This window comes from Lonchura striata, chromosome 12 (genome assembly GCF_050655825.1).
Source record: "Lonchura striata isolate lonStrDom1 chromosome 12, ASM5065582v1, whole genome shotgun sequence".
In the NCBI taxonomy this organism is placed as follows: Eukaryota; Metazoa; Chordata; class Aves; order Passeriformes; family Estrildidae; genus Lonchura; species Lonchura striata.
This window is the reverse complement of record NC_140714.1, coordinates 1,282,424-1,301,533: the sequence shown is the minus strand read 5'-3', so window position 1 is coordinate 1,301,533 and position 19,110 is coordinate 1,282,424. Positions and strand designations below refer to the sequence as shown.

General features: G+C 48.0%; 1 protein-coding gene across 2 annotated transcripts; it reads left to right on the top strand.

Annotated features, from left to right (window-relative positions):
• Positions 1 to 1,741: 1,741 nt before the first annotated feature.
• Positions 1,742 to 18,295, top strand: ARL8B (ARF like GTPase 8B). Of its 2 annotated transcripts, none has more exons than XM_021528992.4 (7): positions 1,742 to 2,032; positions 10,511 to 10,591; positions 11,171 to 11,244; positions 11,654 to 11,747; positions 12,334 to 12,401; positions 12,639 to 12,709; positions 14,092 to 18,295. In XM_021528992.4, exons 1-7 carry the CDS (start codon positions 1,910 to 1,912, stop codon positions 14,139 to 14,141), a joined length of 561 nt encoding a protein of 186 aa, XP_021384667.1. In that variant the 5' UTR covers positions 1,742 to 1,909; the 3' UTR covers positions 14,142 to 18,295. The 2 variants fall into 2 exon arrangements, with proteins under 2 accessions (XP_021384667.1, XP_085446386.1); XM_085590260.1 differs by lacking the exon at positions 1,742 to 2,032 and adding an exon at positions 2,421 to 2,634.
• Positions 18,296 to 19,110: the final 815 nt, after the last annotated feature.

Below are 19,110 nucleotides of genomic sequence, written 5' to 3'. Positions count from 1 at the left end.
TTGGCTGGGCAGCAGGGCAGGTGCCACACACACAGCGGGCGCCTGGAACTCATCAAATCAATTAGCTCCTTCGGCTGTGGGAGGAGTTGTCAGCCAGAGACAAATTAAAGGAATGTCCAGTAAAATATTCTGTTCTGAGAGGAGCCGTCTTATTTTCTCATATAACGACAGGCTCCGAAATCTGCACAGCTCAGCTCGTTATTAGAACTAACTGGTGCCAGGTGTTCCGTCCTCTCTGATAGGGCCAACCATGGGGGTGAAATTTTCTGAGTTAATGAGGCAGAGGATGGATTAAGAACTTTCAAAGTGCAGTTCGTATCTCAGCTTAATTGGAAGGGGTAGATTAGTTGGCTTTTTTGAATGGCTACAAAGGAAAGCCGTGTTTTGGGGTGGAAAAGCACAAGCGCCTTCCCTGCCGCCGGGCGCTGGGAATCGCTGATTTTGGTGTGGCAGAGCCGTGGCGTTTGAGGGCAGCGCCTTCCCCAGCCCCGTGAGCCTGAGCAGGGGTGAAATGGGATTTATTCCGTGCGTGCAGCACTCCGTGCTCCTCCTGTGCAAGCTCTGTGGGCAGAGAGCAATTAGTGCAGATCTCAGGCCGGCAGAGCAAGGGCTGCTCTGGGTGTGGGCATCCTCCCGATGAGATCCACGTCCCCCAGACCGTCATGCCCCCTTCCACAATCCCATTCCAACTGTTGGTTTACACCTCTTTTACTCTGTTCTGAAGAGTAGATTTGTGACACCCATTTTTTCTGGCTCGGAAATGTAATTTTTCTGTGTGATTTAGAACTTGATTTAGAACTCTTCATTCATTGTCACCACACACAGCATGGTGGGACTGGGGGTGACAGACCCCTCCTCACCATACCCAAAATGGTGGGACTGGGGGGACACACCTCACCCAGCATGGTGGGATTGGGGTTACCCCCCTCACCACACCCAGCATGGCAGGATTGGGTTCACACCCCCTCATCGCACCCAGCATGGTGGGATTGGGGGTGTCACCCTCACCACACCCAGCATGGAGGGATTGGGGACCCCCCTCACCACACCCAGTATGGCGGGATTGGGGGGACACCCCTCACCACACCCAGTATGGTGGGATTGGGGGGACACCCTCACCGCACCCAGCATGGCGGGATTGGGGTCACCCCTCACCGCACCCAGCATGGCGGGATTGGGGGACACCCCTCACCACACCCAGCATGGCGGGATTGGGGGGTCAGACCCTTCCTCACCACACCCAGCATGGCGGGATTGGGGTCACCCCTCACCACACCCAGCATGGCGGGATTGGGGTCACCCCCCTCACCACAGCCAGCATGGCGGGATTGGGGTCACCCCCTCACAGCACCCAGCATGGCGGGATTGGGGGGTCAGACCCTTCCTCACCACACCCAGCATGGCGGGATTGGGGTCACCCCCTCACAGCACCCAGCATGGCGGGATTGGGGTCACCCCCTCACAGCACCCAGCATGGCGGGATTGGGGTCACCCCTCACCACACCCAGCATGGTGGGATTGGGGTCACCCCTCACCACACCCAGCATGGCGGGATTGGGGTCACCCCCTCACAGCACCCAGCATGGTGGGATTGGGGTCACCCCCTCACCACACCCAGCATGGCGGCCCGGCCCGCCCGGCCCGGCCCGGCCCGGCCCGGTCCTCCCGCCGCCAGGGGCCGCTGCGGCGCGGGGCGGGGCCGGCGGGGCCGGTGAGCGCGGCGTCACGTGCGGGCGGCGGGGGGAGCCGGGCCCGGACGAGCGCGGCTGTCCCGGAGCGGCCGAGAGCAGCGCCCGGCTCGGCACAGCCCGGCTCGGCACAGCCCGGCCCGCAGCGTCCCGGCCCGCCGGAGCCATCGCCCGGCCCACCCCGCACTGCCCCCGGCCCGGCCCGCCCGCCCGCCGCCACGATGTTGGCGCTGCTGTCCCGGCTGCTCGACTGGTTCCGCTCGCTCTTCTGGAAGGAGGAGATGGAGCTGACCCTGGTGGGGCTGCAGTACTCGGGCAAGACCACCTTCGTCAACGTCATCGCGGTGAGCGGGGCCGGGCCGGGCCGGGCCGGGCAGGGGCTGGGTGGACGGAGCGGGGATGGAGCCGGGCCGCGCCGGGCCGCGGGGATGGAGCGGGGATGGAGCCGGGCCGGGCCGCGGGGATAAAGCGGGGATGGAGCGGGGCCGGGGGGATGGAACGGGGCCGGGCCGCGGGGATGGAGCGGGGATGGAGCGGGGCCGGGCCGCGGGGAGCATCTGTGAGCTCTCTCCGGGGGGCTGCCCGGGTTTTGTGAAGCTTCGTGTGGAATGGGACCCGCTCGGCCCCACAGCGGGCTCTGAAGGCGCCTTTGAGTCAGGGTGTTCGGTGTGGCGGGGCTCTGTTAGCAGATGTGGAGATAACATTGTGTGTCTTCAGCTGCCGCCTGCCTTTGACTGCTTTTCGGTAGTTCTAAATCATTTAGGTGTCAGCACCCACTCACGGTTCTCCTCTCAAGTATTTGCTTATCGATTGCTGAAAACCGTGTCAAATAATGTCCTTTCTCTTAAGGTACAACTTAGCTAAGGAGTACAGCTCACAAGCACGAGCCCATCAGCAGCAAGGTGCTGCGCTGGGGCCTGCTGATCTGGTGATGTGCCTGGAGCAGGTAAAGGAAGGGTGTGGGAATACTCCTACACGAAGCTTTTCCATTGTTGAACGAGATAAAGAGTGGCTTTGCCTAAATGGCGTGTTCAGCTTCATCAGTGTCCTGCTGTGCTGATGTATGTGATGGAAAACATTGCAGGAGACAAGCTGGACTTTGGCAGCTCCTGAAATGGGCAGCCAGGGTATCTTTGGGTTTCTCAGGCAATGTGAGTGACCTGGGTGCAGTGCACCTCGAATGAGAAAGCTGATGTCTCCAGCTTTAGACTGAGCACACCATCGCCTCCTCTTTTGGTTCTTGATGCTGTCTCCTTAGCACCATGGAATACTTGTAAAGAATGTATATATTTAAGTGCCAGTTGAATGGGTTAGTGTCTGGGAAAAGGATTTTCATTCTCTTGCAGTTACGCATCATCCTTGCACATTGACAAACACCTTGGCAAACCATACCCAAGCCCTTGAGTAGCTCAGGTGTGAACACTCAGTGGGCTTCCTGATAATCATGGAAAATGGGTTACTTCATTAAAGGCAACTTCTCTGACTAGTTGTCAGCTAAAAGTTGCTGGAGTAACCCAGGAAAGCCCAAAGCCTTTTCTTTCACACTTTGCCAATACATCTTGGCTTGGATTTGTAGAAATGGAGCTCTGAAATTGTTGTTCAGCCTTGATCTATGGCTGCTGAGCTGGTACTGCTTGGAGTGTTTCTGCAGCTGGGGGCTCTCTGCAGGCTTTTCATGCTCTGGAGTCCTCCTTGGGATGGAAAAAACCACTTTGCTTCTGTATAGTAGCAGCAGCAGGAGTTTGGGGAGTTACCTGTGAAGCTCACTGTGGGTATGTGCAGCAGTCAGAGCTGCGGTGGCTGCACATCAGTCGAGTCCATCTAAGTTGTCTCCAGTGGGAAAAGTTTCCCTAAGTAAAGCTGGAGTCTGTTTCCAACCTCCTCTGCGGGGGTTGAATCTTGCAAGGTTTCAGCCACATGTTAGGATCACACCCAGGCATTTATCTGAGTGAGTGCCATTCAGGGAGCCTTGCAAAACCCTGGGGAAGGAGGAAGCTGTTGAGCATGCTGACACAGCCTCCTTAGCTGGTTTAGTTTGGAAGCATCAGGTCACATTTCTGAAGCTTTTAATTAGGAAATCCGGTGAGTCTTTACACGAAAAACCAGAGGGAGGGGGTTTGGCTAGGTCTGTATTATTGGTTTAAACAAAATAATGGCATAAGCTTCAGTTGCCAGTGCAAAATCACTTTTTAGAGCAGTGCAGTCCAAGGCATGCACAGCTGTCTTCTTATTTGCTTCCTTGACTGACTTTGGTTCAGAGTCTGCATTTGGGAATGAGTGCAGGAAAAGAACAACTGCTCTCTGCAGGCCACTTAGTGGTTTGGGTGGATGAGGCTGTTGGGATTCCTCAAACTGAAATGAAAGGAATGACACAGCAAGATGTCCCGTAGGACAGCTCTAAAGGCTGGAGTGCACACCAGGAACTTGGTGTGGCCTAGAAGGTTGTGTGCTGCCTAAGCAAGAGATGTTGCCAGTCTCCACAGCAGTGAGTTTAATCCAACATAAATGTCTAATGTAATCTCTTCCCATCAAATCAGGCATGTGGAACTAGAGGGAAAACTCAACCAGTTCCACAGGGAAGCTTGGTATGAGGCCTGACTGCTGCTGAAGTGGACAGGCCACGAGAGGCAAGCAGTCCAGTTCTAGAATAATCCTTTTCTAGATTGGTGGCGGGTTTTGATCACGTTTTTTCCTCCAGTGTAAACAAACACTTGATTTGTAATCAGACTAAACAAGGGCCTGGAGAGAGGACAAGAGGGAATGGATTTGAACTGAGAGATGGAGAGGTCAGATTAGATATTAGGGATAAATCCTTCCCCATAGGAGTGGGCAGGCCCTGGCACAGGTTCCCAGAGCACCTGTAGCTGCCCCTGGGTCCCTGGAAGTGTCCCTGGATAGGGCTTGGAGCACTCTGGGATAGTGGAAGGTGTCCCTGCCCATGATAGGGGGTGGCACTGGATTGTCTTGAACGTCCCTTCCAACCCAAACCCTCCTGTGTTCAGTTTGATTAGAACGTTTAAAACCCAACGTTAGCAGTGAAATCTCATTAGAGCTGGATTCAGCTAATGCAGCTTCTGCTTTTCTAAGGCTCTGCATTAGTCACTGTCTCTAATTAGATATTAAGCATAAGTTTTCCATGTGCATGAGTAAACTTGCTCACAAGGGAGGATATCATTTCTTCCTGGTCCTAATTTCCCTAATGTGGATGGCCTGTGGTTCTTATTCAGAGAAACTGCATGTCATCCCAGGATCGCATCTGGAATTGTCGGCTCCCGAGCCGAGCCCTGGAAGTGCCCATTATTTACAGCCTCTGCAGGATCTGGTGTTGTTTGCAGCTCCTGGCGTTCCCTGAGCCCGGCAGCTGGAGCTGGGAGCCGTGGCTGTGCTGCTGTGGGGAGCACGAGGGGCTGCTGGCCCTGGGAGGCTGCTGAAACACGGCTCAGGTAAGCTGAGCCTGCCCCCAGGGTGCTCCTGCAGCTCCACACAGTGCATGGAAGAGTGCCTGGCCTGGGGGTTCTGTGGAAGTTCTGCCTGATGCCTGGAAGGTTGATCCTTGATCCAGGTGTTTGGCACTGGAACACTGAAGCTCATTGAGCTGATAGTCAGCGAGCAGAGATCTGGAGGAGTGGGAAGAAGTTGGACTTTCCTGATGCACTTATCAGGTTGAAGAGCTAAACACAACCTGTTTGTGGTGACAGGGTAAATAAGGTCCTTTTTCAGGATTTGTGTCAGAGCCTGAATTAGTGTGGTTGGATTTTTAATTTTGGAATGAGACTGGTTTCTAGAGAGAGGCAATTCCTGAAGTGCCTATCAACGAAAGATTCGTTTGGCCAGCTGGGAGCTGCAACTTCCTTCTGTTCTCATGACTGTTAGAAGTAATTTTGGCTCGAAGAAGCTGCACCAAAGAAGTGGTGGCAGAAATGGGCAGAAAAATACTGCTTTAAAGAGCTCCACTGCTGTTTTAATGCCTTTTGAACCACTCAGGTAGGCCATAAATCTCATGTGTTGTCACTTCATACACACCGTGGCTAAGGGAGAAGGCTGATAAAACTTGAAGTGTTTCTTAATGGCAGAAATCTCTTGAAATGCATTGCATCACTTCATTAGCTAATAAAGCTCCTGGAAGGTGACTCAGACCCTTTCTTTGAGGCCCTGCTTGCTGTACCCTAGGTGGGCTAAAGCAGGTGACTGAAATCAGAATCTCCTTTTTCCACCTTAGTGCTGAGTTCCTGCAGAGCACTTTGTAAGCAATGGCAGAGCTTTAAGTAGCAACATCTGGATAAGGACACTTTCTTGACTGTCAGAAACATTTCATGTCCTGAGCTACTACATGACTGACTTCTAGAAAGACATATACCTTCCTTATGGTAGATATTTGCTAAGTAGTCTATGTCCTTTTAAATATTCAATTGAAGTCAGGGCTGGGGAAATAAAAATGCCTTTTCTTGTCATACACCACTGTTTTGGTTTTGCAGGAATCATTCCTGGAAGTGCTGTTGGGAAGCCTTTGAGGGATTGAAACTTCTAAACTGGAGTTCAGGGTTCTGACCAGGATCATAAGTAGCTGGAACACTGAAGTATTTCCTAAAGAAGGAAGCTGGACTGTAGAAAGTTGATTTGTCCATTTATGAGGCACTGCTTGGTTGAGACTATGAGTGTTGCAGAGGAGGCTTAGTGTAGGGGTAGCTTGATAGAATGCTAAAATTGCACTGCTTTTTAAATAAGTTTTTTAAGAAGACATTTTGGAGACATGAAGCATTTTTTCTTAGTGTGGAAAGAAATAAATTTTTAGGGATGAGCAGCAGGGTTTGATGTAATACTCTGGTTCAGGTGGATTGGGAGTGTCCTGGCTGGATTCCATACTCCACTGGTGTTGTCTCCTAGTTGGTTAAGCTTGTTTGTGATCTCATCTAGCTGGATGAAAAGTATTGTGATTAAAGATAAAACAATCTTTGCTGTGTAATAACGAAATCTGTATGAAGAAATGGATCCTTTAACAGTAGTGAGTCATGTCAGCTTTATGAGATGCAAACTAAAGGCTGCCCTGACCTTCTCTGATGATAAAGAATGTCCTTGTGCAGGCTGTGGAATCAGAATCAAGCTGCTTAGGGGGCTGACAGTCCCTAGAGTTGTCCAAGGCCAGGCTGGACAGGGCTTGGAGCAGTCTGGGGTAGTGGAAGGTGCCCCTGCCCATGGCAGGGGGTGGAACTGGATGGGCTTTGAGGTTCCTCCCAGTTGAAACCACTCTACCATTCCATAACTCCCTGGAATTTGAATTTCTGCCTGTAGCTTATGGTTTTGGAGAGGCAGATGAAGAAACCCAAATGTGTTTTGTTTGGTTTATGGTTTGACTCAAGACAACTGGAAATGGTAGGTTTAATAAGGTTGTTGTAATATTAAATTAAAAAAGAGACTGAACTTGCATCCTTTCTACACTTCTGGAATGTCAGGGGATGGCAAGTTAAACACTTGTCCTAAATTTTCCTCTGGGAAAGGAACTGTACCTGTAGCTGGCTTGTTCAGAAATGCTGCAGTCTGAATTAGTGCTGATACAGGTGAGCTGCACCCACACTGATCCATGGAATAAAGTCCCTTAGTTCAGCCTGGATGCAGTTTTGCTGCTCTGAATAATCCTTATCCAACATAAGTACTCATCTGGGTAAGTGGGTTCATGCTGCACTAAAATCTCATGTTTGGGTTCTCCAGGACCTTTGGAGGGAGCATCTTTTAAACCAGGAGGCTGAAGGATTAATCCTGGAGGCTCTTAGCCTCTGAAATTGGCTGTTTAGTCTCCCTGACCCTTATCTCCCACGCAGCTTGGTGTTAACTTTGTTTGGTGACCTTGGGTTTTTGCTGGTGCTGTGTGGTCTGTGTGACCTCGGGGCTGAGGCTTCCACCAGAATCCCTGCTGGGACAGCTCCAGGAGCCCTGCAGGGAGGTCAGGCTCTGCCCGCTGGGGTGGCACCAGCGCTGAAAACAAGGCGCTGCTGGATTTGTCAGCGCCTACTCCTGCTGTCCTTGATGAGCGTTTGAGCAGTGCTGCTGTGTGTGACAACAGCCAAAGACTTTCCCATCGGGAACTGAGAATATTGCTGTGTGTATCAAACTTGTTTTAAAGCTGGTGTTTCAGGGAAAAGCATCTGACTGTGAGCACACAGTGATAGCATCGAGTACTCTGCTCTGGGAGGGAAGCCTGATTCAAACCAAGTGACTGCTAGTAAAAGTATGTTCCTTTTGTTCTGCTCTTCGAGTAGCTTTTGCATATGAATACTCTAAGTTGAAGCTGAATTCCTTGCTGTTTTCCTCTGAGGAGGTAGTAAACAAAAGCCCTCTAAATTCTGACTGTAGAGAACAGTTTCTGGGCCAAGGCAATTGAATGTAGTAGCAGAATCCATCAAAGGAGATCACTGTCTGCTGCTACAATCCTTTACAATCGTTTTAACCGATTTTTGACCTGTCTTAAAAGAGAAGGGGACTTCCAAAAGCTTCCTTTGGGTCCAGTGCCTGTGAGCACCCACACTCCCATCAGGGGAAGGTCTTTCAAGTGAGGACCTGAGCTGACCCATATGACCAGGTCAGCTCGGGATCGTCCCTCTGCAAAGCAGAGAACAGGCAGCTGAAACTCAACTGAGCGACTGCAGTTTTAAGGTTTTGAGGTTTTAAGCAAGTCAAAACAAGTTTGGGGATGTGCAGCGTGGGTAGAGAACACTTGGGAAGGAATAAGATGCAGCAGCTTTCCTGAAGATTCTGTAAAAGTTTCCCTGTGGTGGGTCACAGTAATTTCAACATTACATTAAAGATGTGGTAAATGAAGTGCTGCTCCAATCTGCAGGAATCTGCATGCTGAAAGAGCAGTGGGAGATCATGAAATTGGTCCTGAACGCGCTGCAATTAGTGGGATGACTGGCACAGGGAGTGCTGCAAGGGAGGGCTGTAAACTCCTCAGGGATGGGCAGGGAGTGTTTGCACAGCCTCGAGCTTGATGAGGGTCATGATAAAATTGTTTATGGGTAGGAATCAGGGGGAAGGCCAAGGCAGATATCCTGGTGGGAGTCTCTTCTAGACCACCGGCCCAGGATGAAGAGGCACCAAAATCCTCCTTAAGCTGCTGGTGAGCTGAAGTCTCAGCGTGGCTAGGCCTTGTTCTCATAGGGGACCTCAGCTTCCCACAGGTCTGCTGGAAATAAACCCAGCAGGGAGGTGATGAGTCCAGGAGGTTCCTGGAATGTGTGTTCCTATTGATAAGAACAGCTCTCGAGAGAAGGGTCTGGAAGGATCTGAGTGGGAATAGTTGGCAGCATCTGGGGTAAGGCTCAGCAGCACAGAGATGGAGGCTCAGGGAGTGCTTGGGAGCCACTGGGATGGGAGCTGTGGGTGTGGGGTGTGACTGTGGAGGCAGGAATGTGGAGGCAGGAATGCTGTGGTGCTTGAGCAACGTGGCAAGTGACCCTTCAGAGGCAAGATGTGTTTGAGGAGCTGGACTGAGCTGCCCCAGGCGTGGCAGCAGAGCTGACCACGGGCTCTGAGCTGTGCTGGTCACTCTGGCTGCAATGGGCAGCTCAGGCCGTGGCATTTTGGGCAGGAATGGGCAGCTCCTGGACTGGCGTTCTCATTGGGCACTCACCCTGCCACGTTGGAGGGGTAGAGTGGCTTCTGAAGCAGTGCTTCAGGATCTGACCCAGGCTCCTCGTGCAGCCCTGGTCCTGCTGGCCACACTGTTCCTGATAGAAGCCAGGAGCTGTTGCCCTCCATGGCCACCTGGCCAGGCTTAGTTGCTCCTTGCAGCTTGGGGGCATCAGGCCCTAATTCTGGGGTGGTGTGTCTGCTTCAGAGATCCCACAAGGCTTTGAACCCCAGGAAACTTCTCTGGCCAATGTCAGGGGAGAGATGCAGACTTTGCTGCTGTGATACCAAACCCTAATTAAACAACTGAATGCTTTGGAATCAACCCTTATTTTTCCAAATGTGCTTGACTGTCTGGTTCTATTACACATAATGGATGTAGTGAGCTTCATAATGGCCACTGTGGCTGATTCACCTTCTGCCAAACAGCCAAGGGAGAAATCTGTAGTAGTGTTGAAAACTCTTGTTATGGCTGCAGGAGATAGTTGGGAACTTGGTTGTCAAGCTGCTGCAGATGGAAGCGTTACAGACAGTAAAAATCCACCACTGGGGAAGCTCTCAGTGCAGTGCTGCTTGCAGCAGGTCTGTCCCAGCTGGGAGTGCTGCTGGAAAGCAGCTCAGATCCTCTGGAGCTGCATTTGCCACTGCTGCACACATTGGGCAGTGGCCTGGCAGGAGGCTGACCCGGCAGGTCCTTCCACTCTGCAGCCTTTTACACTGCTCAGGGAGTCACCCCATCGCTGTGGGTTGGAGGCTTCTCCACAAGAGTGATTTATTGCTGCAAATGCTGGCCAGAGAGCAGCTTGCATCAGAGGGAGCCCTCGTGGATATTTCTAGCTCCCAGGTAACTGGGAGATCCCGACATGCAGGTCTGGCTCCAGCAGAAGGAGGGGAATGTCTCTTCCCTTTCCAGCCCTGGCTGTCCATGTGCTAAGCTGTGCAAAGCACTTTCCCAAGTGACTTTGCTCCCCTGCCTGCTTCAAGGTTTGAAAAATTATTTCAGTGCTTGTAAGAAATGAGTTGTCTGACTTGACACAAGCTCCAGTACACGTGGATTTAACATCCATGACTTCTTGGCCGTAAAACCTTCAGTTGGAAGGCAAATGGTTCGGAAAAGCTTGTGATATTTTACTATGTAAACCAGCTGTGTCAGATAAGCACTAAATTTAACTTTCTCTTTTTTTTTTTCTTTTTTCCAGTCAGGTCAATTCAGTGAAGATATGATTCCTACTGTGGGCTTCAACATGAGGAAAGTTACAAAGGGTAATGTTACAATAAAGGTATGTTGCCATTGTTGACTGTTTTCTTTAGTTCTAGTTTGAAATGTATATGCTTGCTCTGTTTTGTTTCCAGCCTTGAGGCAAATATAGAACACTGAAGAGGCTCAGCTAAATCTGTTGCGTAGCTTAAGAAGACATTTATGTTTATTTATGGAGTTTCTGAAATGAGAATCTGTGTGTGATTCCCAGGTTCATGGACTAGTTAAAGCACAGCTGTGATAATGCTGTCTGGCTTAGATCTGAGTGCTTGAGGCCCAGAGATGCTGCTTTCCTTCTTATAACTTTGCTTAAGGCGAAGTTTTTTAGGTGAATACATTGTATTTTCTTGTGTAGCTCAGTGTGTAACTTTCATCCAGAGGATGTTCTTGCATCTGGTGCAAGGTGCTCCCGTTTGCACCTCCTGCTGTTGGGCCCTAAGCTCTGAGCAGCTGTGCAAGGCATTATTCCTGTTTTCACATGGGAGGGGTCAAGCAGCTGCATAAGGAGGAAGGAAAAACTGTAGTGATTTCTTGTCTTATCTTTGCCTGACATGTTTAAACACAGTGCATGGCTAAATTGTCTTTCTCCCCTTGTCTCAAGATTTGGGATATAGGAGGGCAGCCCCGATTCCGAAGCATGTGGGAGCGATATTGCAGAGGAGTTAATGCTATTGTGTAAGTGTCCTTCCTTCAGCTCTGCTTCCTTCACAGGCTGCTCTTCTCTGGGAGCCTTCCTAGCCCTGCATGCCTGACTCTGTAGTTCTCCTTGTGATTCTGAACCCTCACTGCAGCCACACTGACCTTGTTCACCCTTAAGGTCAGGGCTCAGAATGGGTTTTATCAGTGTCTGATCTGGAGTACTAACTCCTCCCTGTCTGAACTGGGTGGCAGTGCTAACCCACAGTATCTTCCTTCTGCCTTGGTCTTAGAGAACTTTTTTTTTTAAGAACTAAATTCTTTGCTCAGAAGTCCTAGCTTTGTTGCAAGCCTCGTTGAGTGTGCTCAAACCTGGCAGTGTAAAGGAAAGAGTGATGTTTGTGCAGGAGCTCAGTGTCACTGACCTAACCTGAAATTCTCTTTAAAGCTACATGGTAGATGCTGCAGATCGTGACAAAATAGAAGCCTCTCGGAATGAGCTGCACAATCTTCTAGATAAGCCCCAGTTACAAGGAATCCCTGTAAGTAACATCACCTTAAACACCATTAAATGTCTGTGCATCACTTGAGCAACTCTGAAGTCTGCCTTGAACTCTGAATTATAAAGTCCAACATTACTGGTATAAGCCAATACCTGCCCCCAGTGCCTTAAACCAGTTTTTGACCTTCAGTGGTCTTATTTCACTCCGTGTTCCTAAAACATAATAAATACAATTGAAATAGTAATTTAGAGGATTCCACAGAATTAGTTTGAGCTATTGACTAAAAGTTAATCACAGTGTAGTACAGAAGTGTAGAGTAAGTTTGGGGAATCTCAGATGAGTGTGTTGCAAGTGTCCTGAGATTTATCAGCTGACATATTCTCTTGCTTGCTCTTTGCACAGAACAGTTTATTTGTACCCCCTCTTTCCCTGTGACTAGGTCAGTCTTCTTTCTTGATCTGGTTTAAGTGAATATCTCATTCCATTAGATTTAATAGGCAGATGCACACTGCTCATGAGGCTCCCTTGAAGTTTGTTGGTTTTCTGGTTTTGGTTGGGGTTTTTGTCTGTTTGCTTTGGGACTTTTTTAAGCAAAGCCACAACCATTTCCTTCTCCGGATTTCAGGTTCTAGTACTTGGAAATAAGAGAGACCTTCCTAATGCTTTGGATGAGAAACAGCTAATTGAAAAGATGTAAGTCTAACCCTTGCTAAGAAACATTTCTCTTTCTCAATGAATTTATGCACATAGGGTTGTTATTAGATCAGGAAGCTTGCATTTATGAGTAGAGAACCCAGCAGCAGCAGGTAACTGAATATTGTACAGAGCTGGTTGTGTGGGGAAGGGGAAGAGGAACAGCTCAGATTGTCAGTAAGAGCCCTTGTGTCAGTGAAACGTGTGACATTTCATGTAATGTTCTGTCTTTCCTAGGAACCTTGCTGCTATTCAGGACAGAGAAATCTGCTGCTACTCAATTTCTTGCAAAGAGAAAGATAATATAGGTAACTATTAACCCAAACCACTGAGAATTATGAAGTGCTGTCAGAGGATGGATTGGGGGGATTGTAACTTCTTAAACACAAACTTCCTGTCTTCAGGAAACCAGGAACAAATCAAAGACCAGTGTGTGAGTGTATGGGTTAAATTCAGCTTAACTCCTGATGGCAGTGAGGAAGCCTGAGTGCTGTTAAAGTTTTAGGTGTTGTAGTTACCAAAAAATGCCAATCCCTGTGAAATCTGCTCCTTTCTTCAGTCAGTTTGCAGGAAAGAGCTGACTAGTCTATGAGCATGGCCTGAATGATTTTATACTTTTGTCAGGTGCTCTTACCTCTGCCTCACTTAGTCAGGATGCCAAGTACTTGCAGCAAGTTTTCCCCCAAGATTATTCCCTTGAAATAATCACCTTCCTTGCTGTGTTATCAGTTTGTGTTGTGGCATCTGCCAGTCCCCGTTCCCTAAAGCCAAACAGTGCCTTTTCCAGGCACACACATCAAATGCTTCAGAACTTGTGGAGTTCAAAGGAGAAACCATGTCCTGTGATCTCTTCTGGTATTTGCCACAAGATTTGTTAGTAAACTGAAGTGAAAACAGAATTTAACAACACTTTCCACCCTTTTCCTGATGTCTTCCATGAGATTGACACTGGTGCTTTGCCAGGGTAATGGGAGTTTGCTGATGAGGAAACTACAGGGTGATGTTCCAGGAGAAGCTCTGAAGGATACCAGGATGGCTTTAGAGGGAAAAAAGCTTCTTTCTAGAAAAACTGAATAATCTGTGGAGCAGATGTGGCTTCCAAGAAGCCCCTGTCACCTTAGCATCAGTTAAAGGTTCAGACATGTTGGAAGGAAGCAGAGACTCCCTCCTGTGGAGATCCACACCAGGCTCCCAGCACAGCTGAGCATCACTGAGGCTCTGGGGAAGGAGCTGCTGGAGGGGAGCCAGGGCCTTTCCCTTCCTTAGGAGAGCCTCCAGGCAGGGAGGAGCAGGATGCCTTGGACCACAGGGCTAAACCAGCTTTGTTCTCATCAGGGGAGGAGCTGCAGGCTGGCTGAGCAGAGCAGTGCTGGCCTAAAACTAATGATTGGAGCCACGGTGAAGTGTTCCATGAAGGAATATCTTATTCCTGGAGAGGGACAGAGCTGAGGAACCAGGACGTGTGGGGCAGTGCCTGTCACTGTTACCTAAAGGATGCTTAACAGTTACAGGATCAAAGCATGGACAGCAAACATCCTAAAGAACCATTGTGTTCATCTGCCCTGAACTATCCTCTAGAGAAGGGTTTGGATATTCCTGCCCTGTCTTTGGGACACTGGAATACCAGAGCCTTGCCACGTATACCAATACAGACACCTGAATGTGGAACTTCTCTTCTCTCTCCCTGTAGATATCACGCTTCAGTGGCTTATTCAGCATTCAAAATCTAGAAGAAGCTGAAGTCTTCCTGGAATCTCCAGTACCAGTTGGCCATAATCTCAATTGTCCACTTCCCTCCATAATGAGATACTACCCAAAAATCCTGTATCAAGAATCTGCCTTTTCACGGTTCATTTCTCATGTGCACTGCTGAAGACTTGTATTCCTATTCTGTCACAAAACAACTAGAGTTGTCATGATAAAGTCAGCACAAATATTTATTTTACAACCATCTGTGGTGGGAGGGTTGTGGTGGGGGGCTTTTTAAAGACAATATCTCTACCATGTTAACTATGATGGTACACTCTGTTCTGGTTTTTCAGGGCCAGGTTTTTATATGATTTTCAGCAAGTGTTTTATTTCTAGTGTTTAGTGGCTTGAAATTGCTGATGCTTGACAGCATTAAGATTCTGTAAGATGCCACATACAGTAGTTAGAAAACATTTAAGCGTGAGTTGTGGGATTCTGACTGATCTCACAAATGCATGTGATGTGTGTATGTAAGCAGAGAAATGGAAACTGTTTGCAGAGGGGAGCACAAGGCATAGATCAGCACCACTAATCTACAGCTGAGATCCTGTCACTTGAAAAAGAAAACTCTCATGATGAATTAGGAAAGTCATCTGTTTAAAATCATTCTGTTGCTTCTGTTTAACATTTATGTGGGGGATGGGAATGGACTGTTCTGTCAAACTTCCAAAAATTGGAGTATTCCAGCATGAAAACAAATCGCTAGGAACATCAGGCTGTGTTCAAATACATTTTTCTATCTCCAGATACTCATGGTCTCTCTCTGAAATGAGAACATGCATTCTGAGCAGCTGCATGACACCCAAATTACTGATGCTCTTGTATCGAGGCAGTTGTTGACCTTTAGCACAATCTGTGTGTAATTGTCAGTGTCTCTCCTGCTCCTGGAATGGCTGGGCACAGTTTCACCTGGTGCTATGGAATACCTGGGCTATTGTGACAACTCTAGACCCTCCTGCTTTCTCGATGTAACCACGTGCAAAGCCTGTCAGATGCAAGGAAATGTTTTGCTGTGTCAAAGCACAAGAGATCCAATGAATTGATCCTGTCTCTTGACTAGCTCCTGCAGCTTAGGGAAGTGTGTATAAACTCCAGACCGTAATGTTTCTGTAGCTTTACTTTCTCAGTGACTTCAGCATATTAAAAGGGACAGCCTTGTTAAGACTGGTTTGTTCATCCAGCAGTGTCTGTAGCTACTCGTGTGTGCAGATCCATGGTGCAGCTGCTTGTGTTGCCTCACACTGTGTGTGATTGCTCAGCTCCAGGTGGTTTGCATCCCTGGGAGCCCCGGGCTGGGAGCAGCTTTGTCCCCCTCCCTTCTGAGAGCCAGTGTTCATGCAGACTGCCATGGCCTTACTGTGTGTCCCAGCTCTGGCACTGCTGCACAGACACTACACGCTGCCTGCCTTCAGTCTGAAGTTACACTTTGACTTTTTGTCCCCTTTTAGTTCTCTCAAGCATGGTTTCAATTAATCCATACTCTGGTGCTGTAGAGGAGAGGGTGTATTAACCTGCTGCTGTAGTCCCGAGTTCACCAGAACTGCTACAGTTACTTTTATTTAGCAAATTTGCTTGTGCCTATAATAAGGAAACTAAACTAGAATGTGTGAATCTTTGTGGGGGACCAGGTCACTGTTTAGTTAACTGGCCTATAGCTAAACTTGATGTGTTTGGTGTTTATCTACTTCACTGCTTTCTGCGTTTATGGCATCCAAACACTACCAATTGTTAACCTGTGCATTACTCTCTGCATGTGAACAACTTATACAATTACTGAACTTTGTAAATACGTGATTTTTTTTTATTTAGGTGGATGCATATGTTGGTTTACTGCTCTTCAGCTTTATTCAATAAACTTATGTTTTGAGGGTTGTATTGACACTTAACTGCCTGAGTTGATGTGGCTGAAATAATGGAAAAACACAATGGGATGTCTATCTCCTCTGCCAAAGATTACAGTGGGGGAAGAAGGATTGGTAAATACCTGAGCTGATTTATATTCTGTGGTTCAACTATTCCAGTGACATGCTCACAAAATTCCCTTTGAGGCCTGGGGCTTGCTCACCTCACCTGAGCAGGCTCAGATAGTCTGAGCAGATTGCAGGGCTTTTTTATTTGTATGGAAAGCACTGGTCAGCTGCAGGGTCTGAAGTAAGGGCAGCCTTCTGGAGCTCTGTTTTCAGGAGAGAAATGCTGTCTGCAATCTTGGTTCTTGTGTCAAGCCTAGAGTGAAATCTTTGTTTTACTAGTACAGGTGTCAGATCTTGCAGTGCCCGATCATTCACTGGCAATTAAAGCAGAAGGATTCTTATTTCAGTGCAAAGTGAGGTTTTTGTTGACTGAGGTCTTGAACAAAATCTCTGCTGTGACTTTAATCTGAAGTTTCACTGACTGTTCATCCCAAAGGTTCTTGTATCAATTTCTCTTAGGATGCTGATTAATTAGTAGGACTGCCTGTAAGCATCTTCCAATTAATGGTAAGAAATTGGATGTCTTGTTTCAGGCCTGTCTCCATGTAAGCTTTCAAACTTACTGAGCTGTATCAGGTTAGTTTTGAGTGCAGGTCTTTGAGCATCCTTCGTGTGTGACTTGGCTGGTGGGAAGGACTAGTGAGTGACCTGTTAAATTTCCTGTGCATATTTCTTTGGGAGTTTCCTGCATGCAAAACAAGCTCCCTGCAGTTCATAGTCAAAGTAAAATGTCTCTAGACACCATTCTGGAAACAGTGTTGGTGCACCAAGCCTTGTCAGCCTGGTTGGTGTGTAGCAGTAGCAGTCATCAGTAAGTCAGCTGTGGTATGAACTGGCCCACAGCTCTTTGCTTGATGTGGTATTTCAGTACCAGTTTCTGTTTCTAGGTGTAAATAGCAGGGAAAGACACAGGGGCCCCTTATGATGTGTGTGTTCTAAAAGGTGCATTTGCAGCACTCCCCAAAATGCCCCCAGGTGCATTTCACAGCTGTTGTGGTACTGCTCTGCCAGATGCCCCTGGTCTCTCCTGTGGCAGGCAGGAGCCCTCAGAGTGGCTGTTTGATTCCAGTGCACAGGGCTGCACTTGTTCTGTTTCTGCCCTCGAGAAACTTGACAGGTACCTTTTGTTTGAAAAGGGAACTGGAGGAATTGTTTCCTTGAATTGCAGGAGAGTTATCCTTGGAATGTCGCTGTCCTCCCAGCTTCAGTGTGGATGGTGGTTCCTTGAAGTGCAGTTACAGAGCAGGGGAGTTCCCATCACCCAGGGACAGCTGAGGGCTGGGCAGCTGCACAGAGCAGCTCCGTCCCACCCCTTGGCAACAGGAAAGATGCACCAATGTGGAGCTGTTCCAGCATCCAATAATCCAATTTCTCAATGATTTTATGTTTTCTCTTTGCATCTCGGTGGAAACAGGTTGGAAAGATTTTGGGTGCTGACATATCAAACTGCATAATCTTCACTTTATGGTAAAAGTAAAGGCCAAAGAAAATGCCTTAAACAGTCTCTCTGTTGAATCTAGGAGTGTTGTGCAGGGATCTGTAATAACCTGAGGTATGGCTTAGCAGGATTATCAAACTTTGAACTCCCTGAGGTTTCCTTTGTCGTTTGTGGCTGTGCAGTGGCACGTCCTGGTTTGCTTTGTGCAGGACCTGTGCTCCCCCTGCATGCCCAGCACTGCTCCCCTGCCCTGCCCCTGCAGCGTGGATCCCAAAAAGGGCTGCACAGCAGGATGCTTGGCTGTGTTTCTGAGCTGACACGGACAGCGAGTCGTGTTAAAGGAGAAATAATGTGTGAGTGCCTGAGCTTCAGGGCTTTAGTTCCCAAAACGTGAGTGCAGAAGAGCTTGTCTCACCAGACCATGACCTTGAGAGTGCTGTGTTGCATTAGGGCTGCAGCTGCTGCCTGTTCAGTGTGGCTTGGTGAAACGGGTTTTCTTTTACATGTCACTCCAGTGGCAAACACAGAATGGCACTCAGAGGGGCTTTGCACATACTCTTTAAAAGGAGAAGTGAAATACTTGATTTTATTTCCCCCCCAGTGGAAGGTGGGTAAGTAGACCTTTGTGCCAGGATTAGTGCCTTTTAATTATGACATGACAGGTTTTATTCTGTTAAAGGCAACATGTATCATTGTGATAATTTTGAAGTGCTTCAATAAAGTGTTGTTGAAAACCATTTTTTTGCATATTCATCTGTAGTAGGATAGCTGCTTTTATCATTGTTAGAAATATCTAAGAGCCCTCATTATCTAATTTAATTACATAACTTCATCTGGACAGTGACTGTAAATCTTGTGCTTAGTGGGGGCAACTTCGAAAGGCTGTGAAATTCCCATCCCAGATTATTTTTGTTCTGGTACTGGAAGCATTGGCTGGTCTTATTTGTGTTTCTCTCCAAAAAGATCCATTGGGTTGAAGTTCCTGAACAATATTATTCAACAAACAGAGCAAACACATCAGTAGGGGAAGAAAAAGTTGTGGTGTGTGAAATTTAAAGCTAAACTTGATTTTCTCAAGAGTATCAAAAGTAAGTAAACTGTTAATGTGATTTTGTGCAATTGTGTTAACTTGGGGTGTGGATACTTCAGTCTTTGCAGCAAGAAGGCATTTTCCTCTGTTTAGAATCAATAATGAAGTCCCTTCTTGGTTTGGATAACATTTAAAAGATCCATGAATTCTGCAGTCTGAGGAAGGGGGCTGAAAGATTCTCCAGTCTAGAGGATTTTAATCAAAGTCAGCATCCAGAAGTCTGGATGGACCACTGAGCTGTGATACTTGGTTTGGATTTAGTCATTCTACCGTTTCTGTTACATTAATTGGAAAACAAAGATCTGACTTCTGAACTACTCTGAAATACATGCTGAAGACAGATCATTATTGTCCGGTTGTTTGTCTGCGCATAGCAAGTCCTTAATTTTTATTCTCGTGTAGGCATGTTCCACATTCTGTCCCGTTTCCTTGTAACAAACCAGCAGGCACTTCGGGAAAGGA

Coding starts and splice junctions, on each gene's coding strand:
- ARL8B (XM_021528992.4), top strand. CDS start 1,910: ATGTTGGCGCTGCTGTCCCGGCTGCTCGACTGGTTCCGCTCGCTCTTC. Junction 11,748..12,333: donor CCCAGTTACAAGGAATCCCT/GTAAGTAACATC, acceptor TCCGGATTTCAG/GTTCTAGTACTTGGAAATAA. Junction 12,710..14,091: donor CAAAGAGAAAGATAATATAG/GTAACTATTAAC, acceptor CTCTCCCTGTAG/ATATCACGCTTCAGTGGCTT.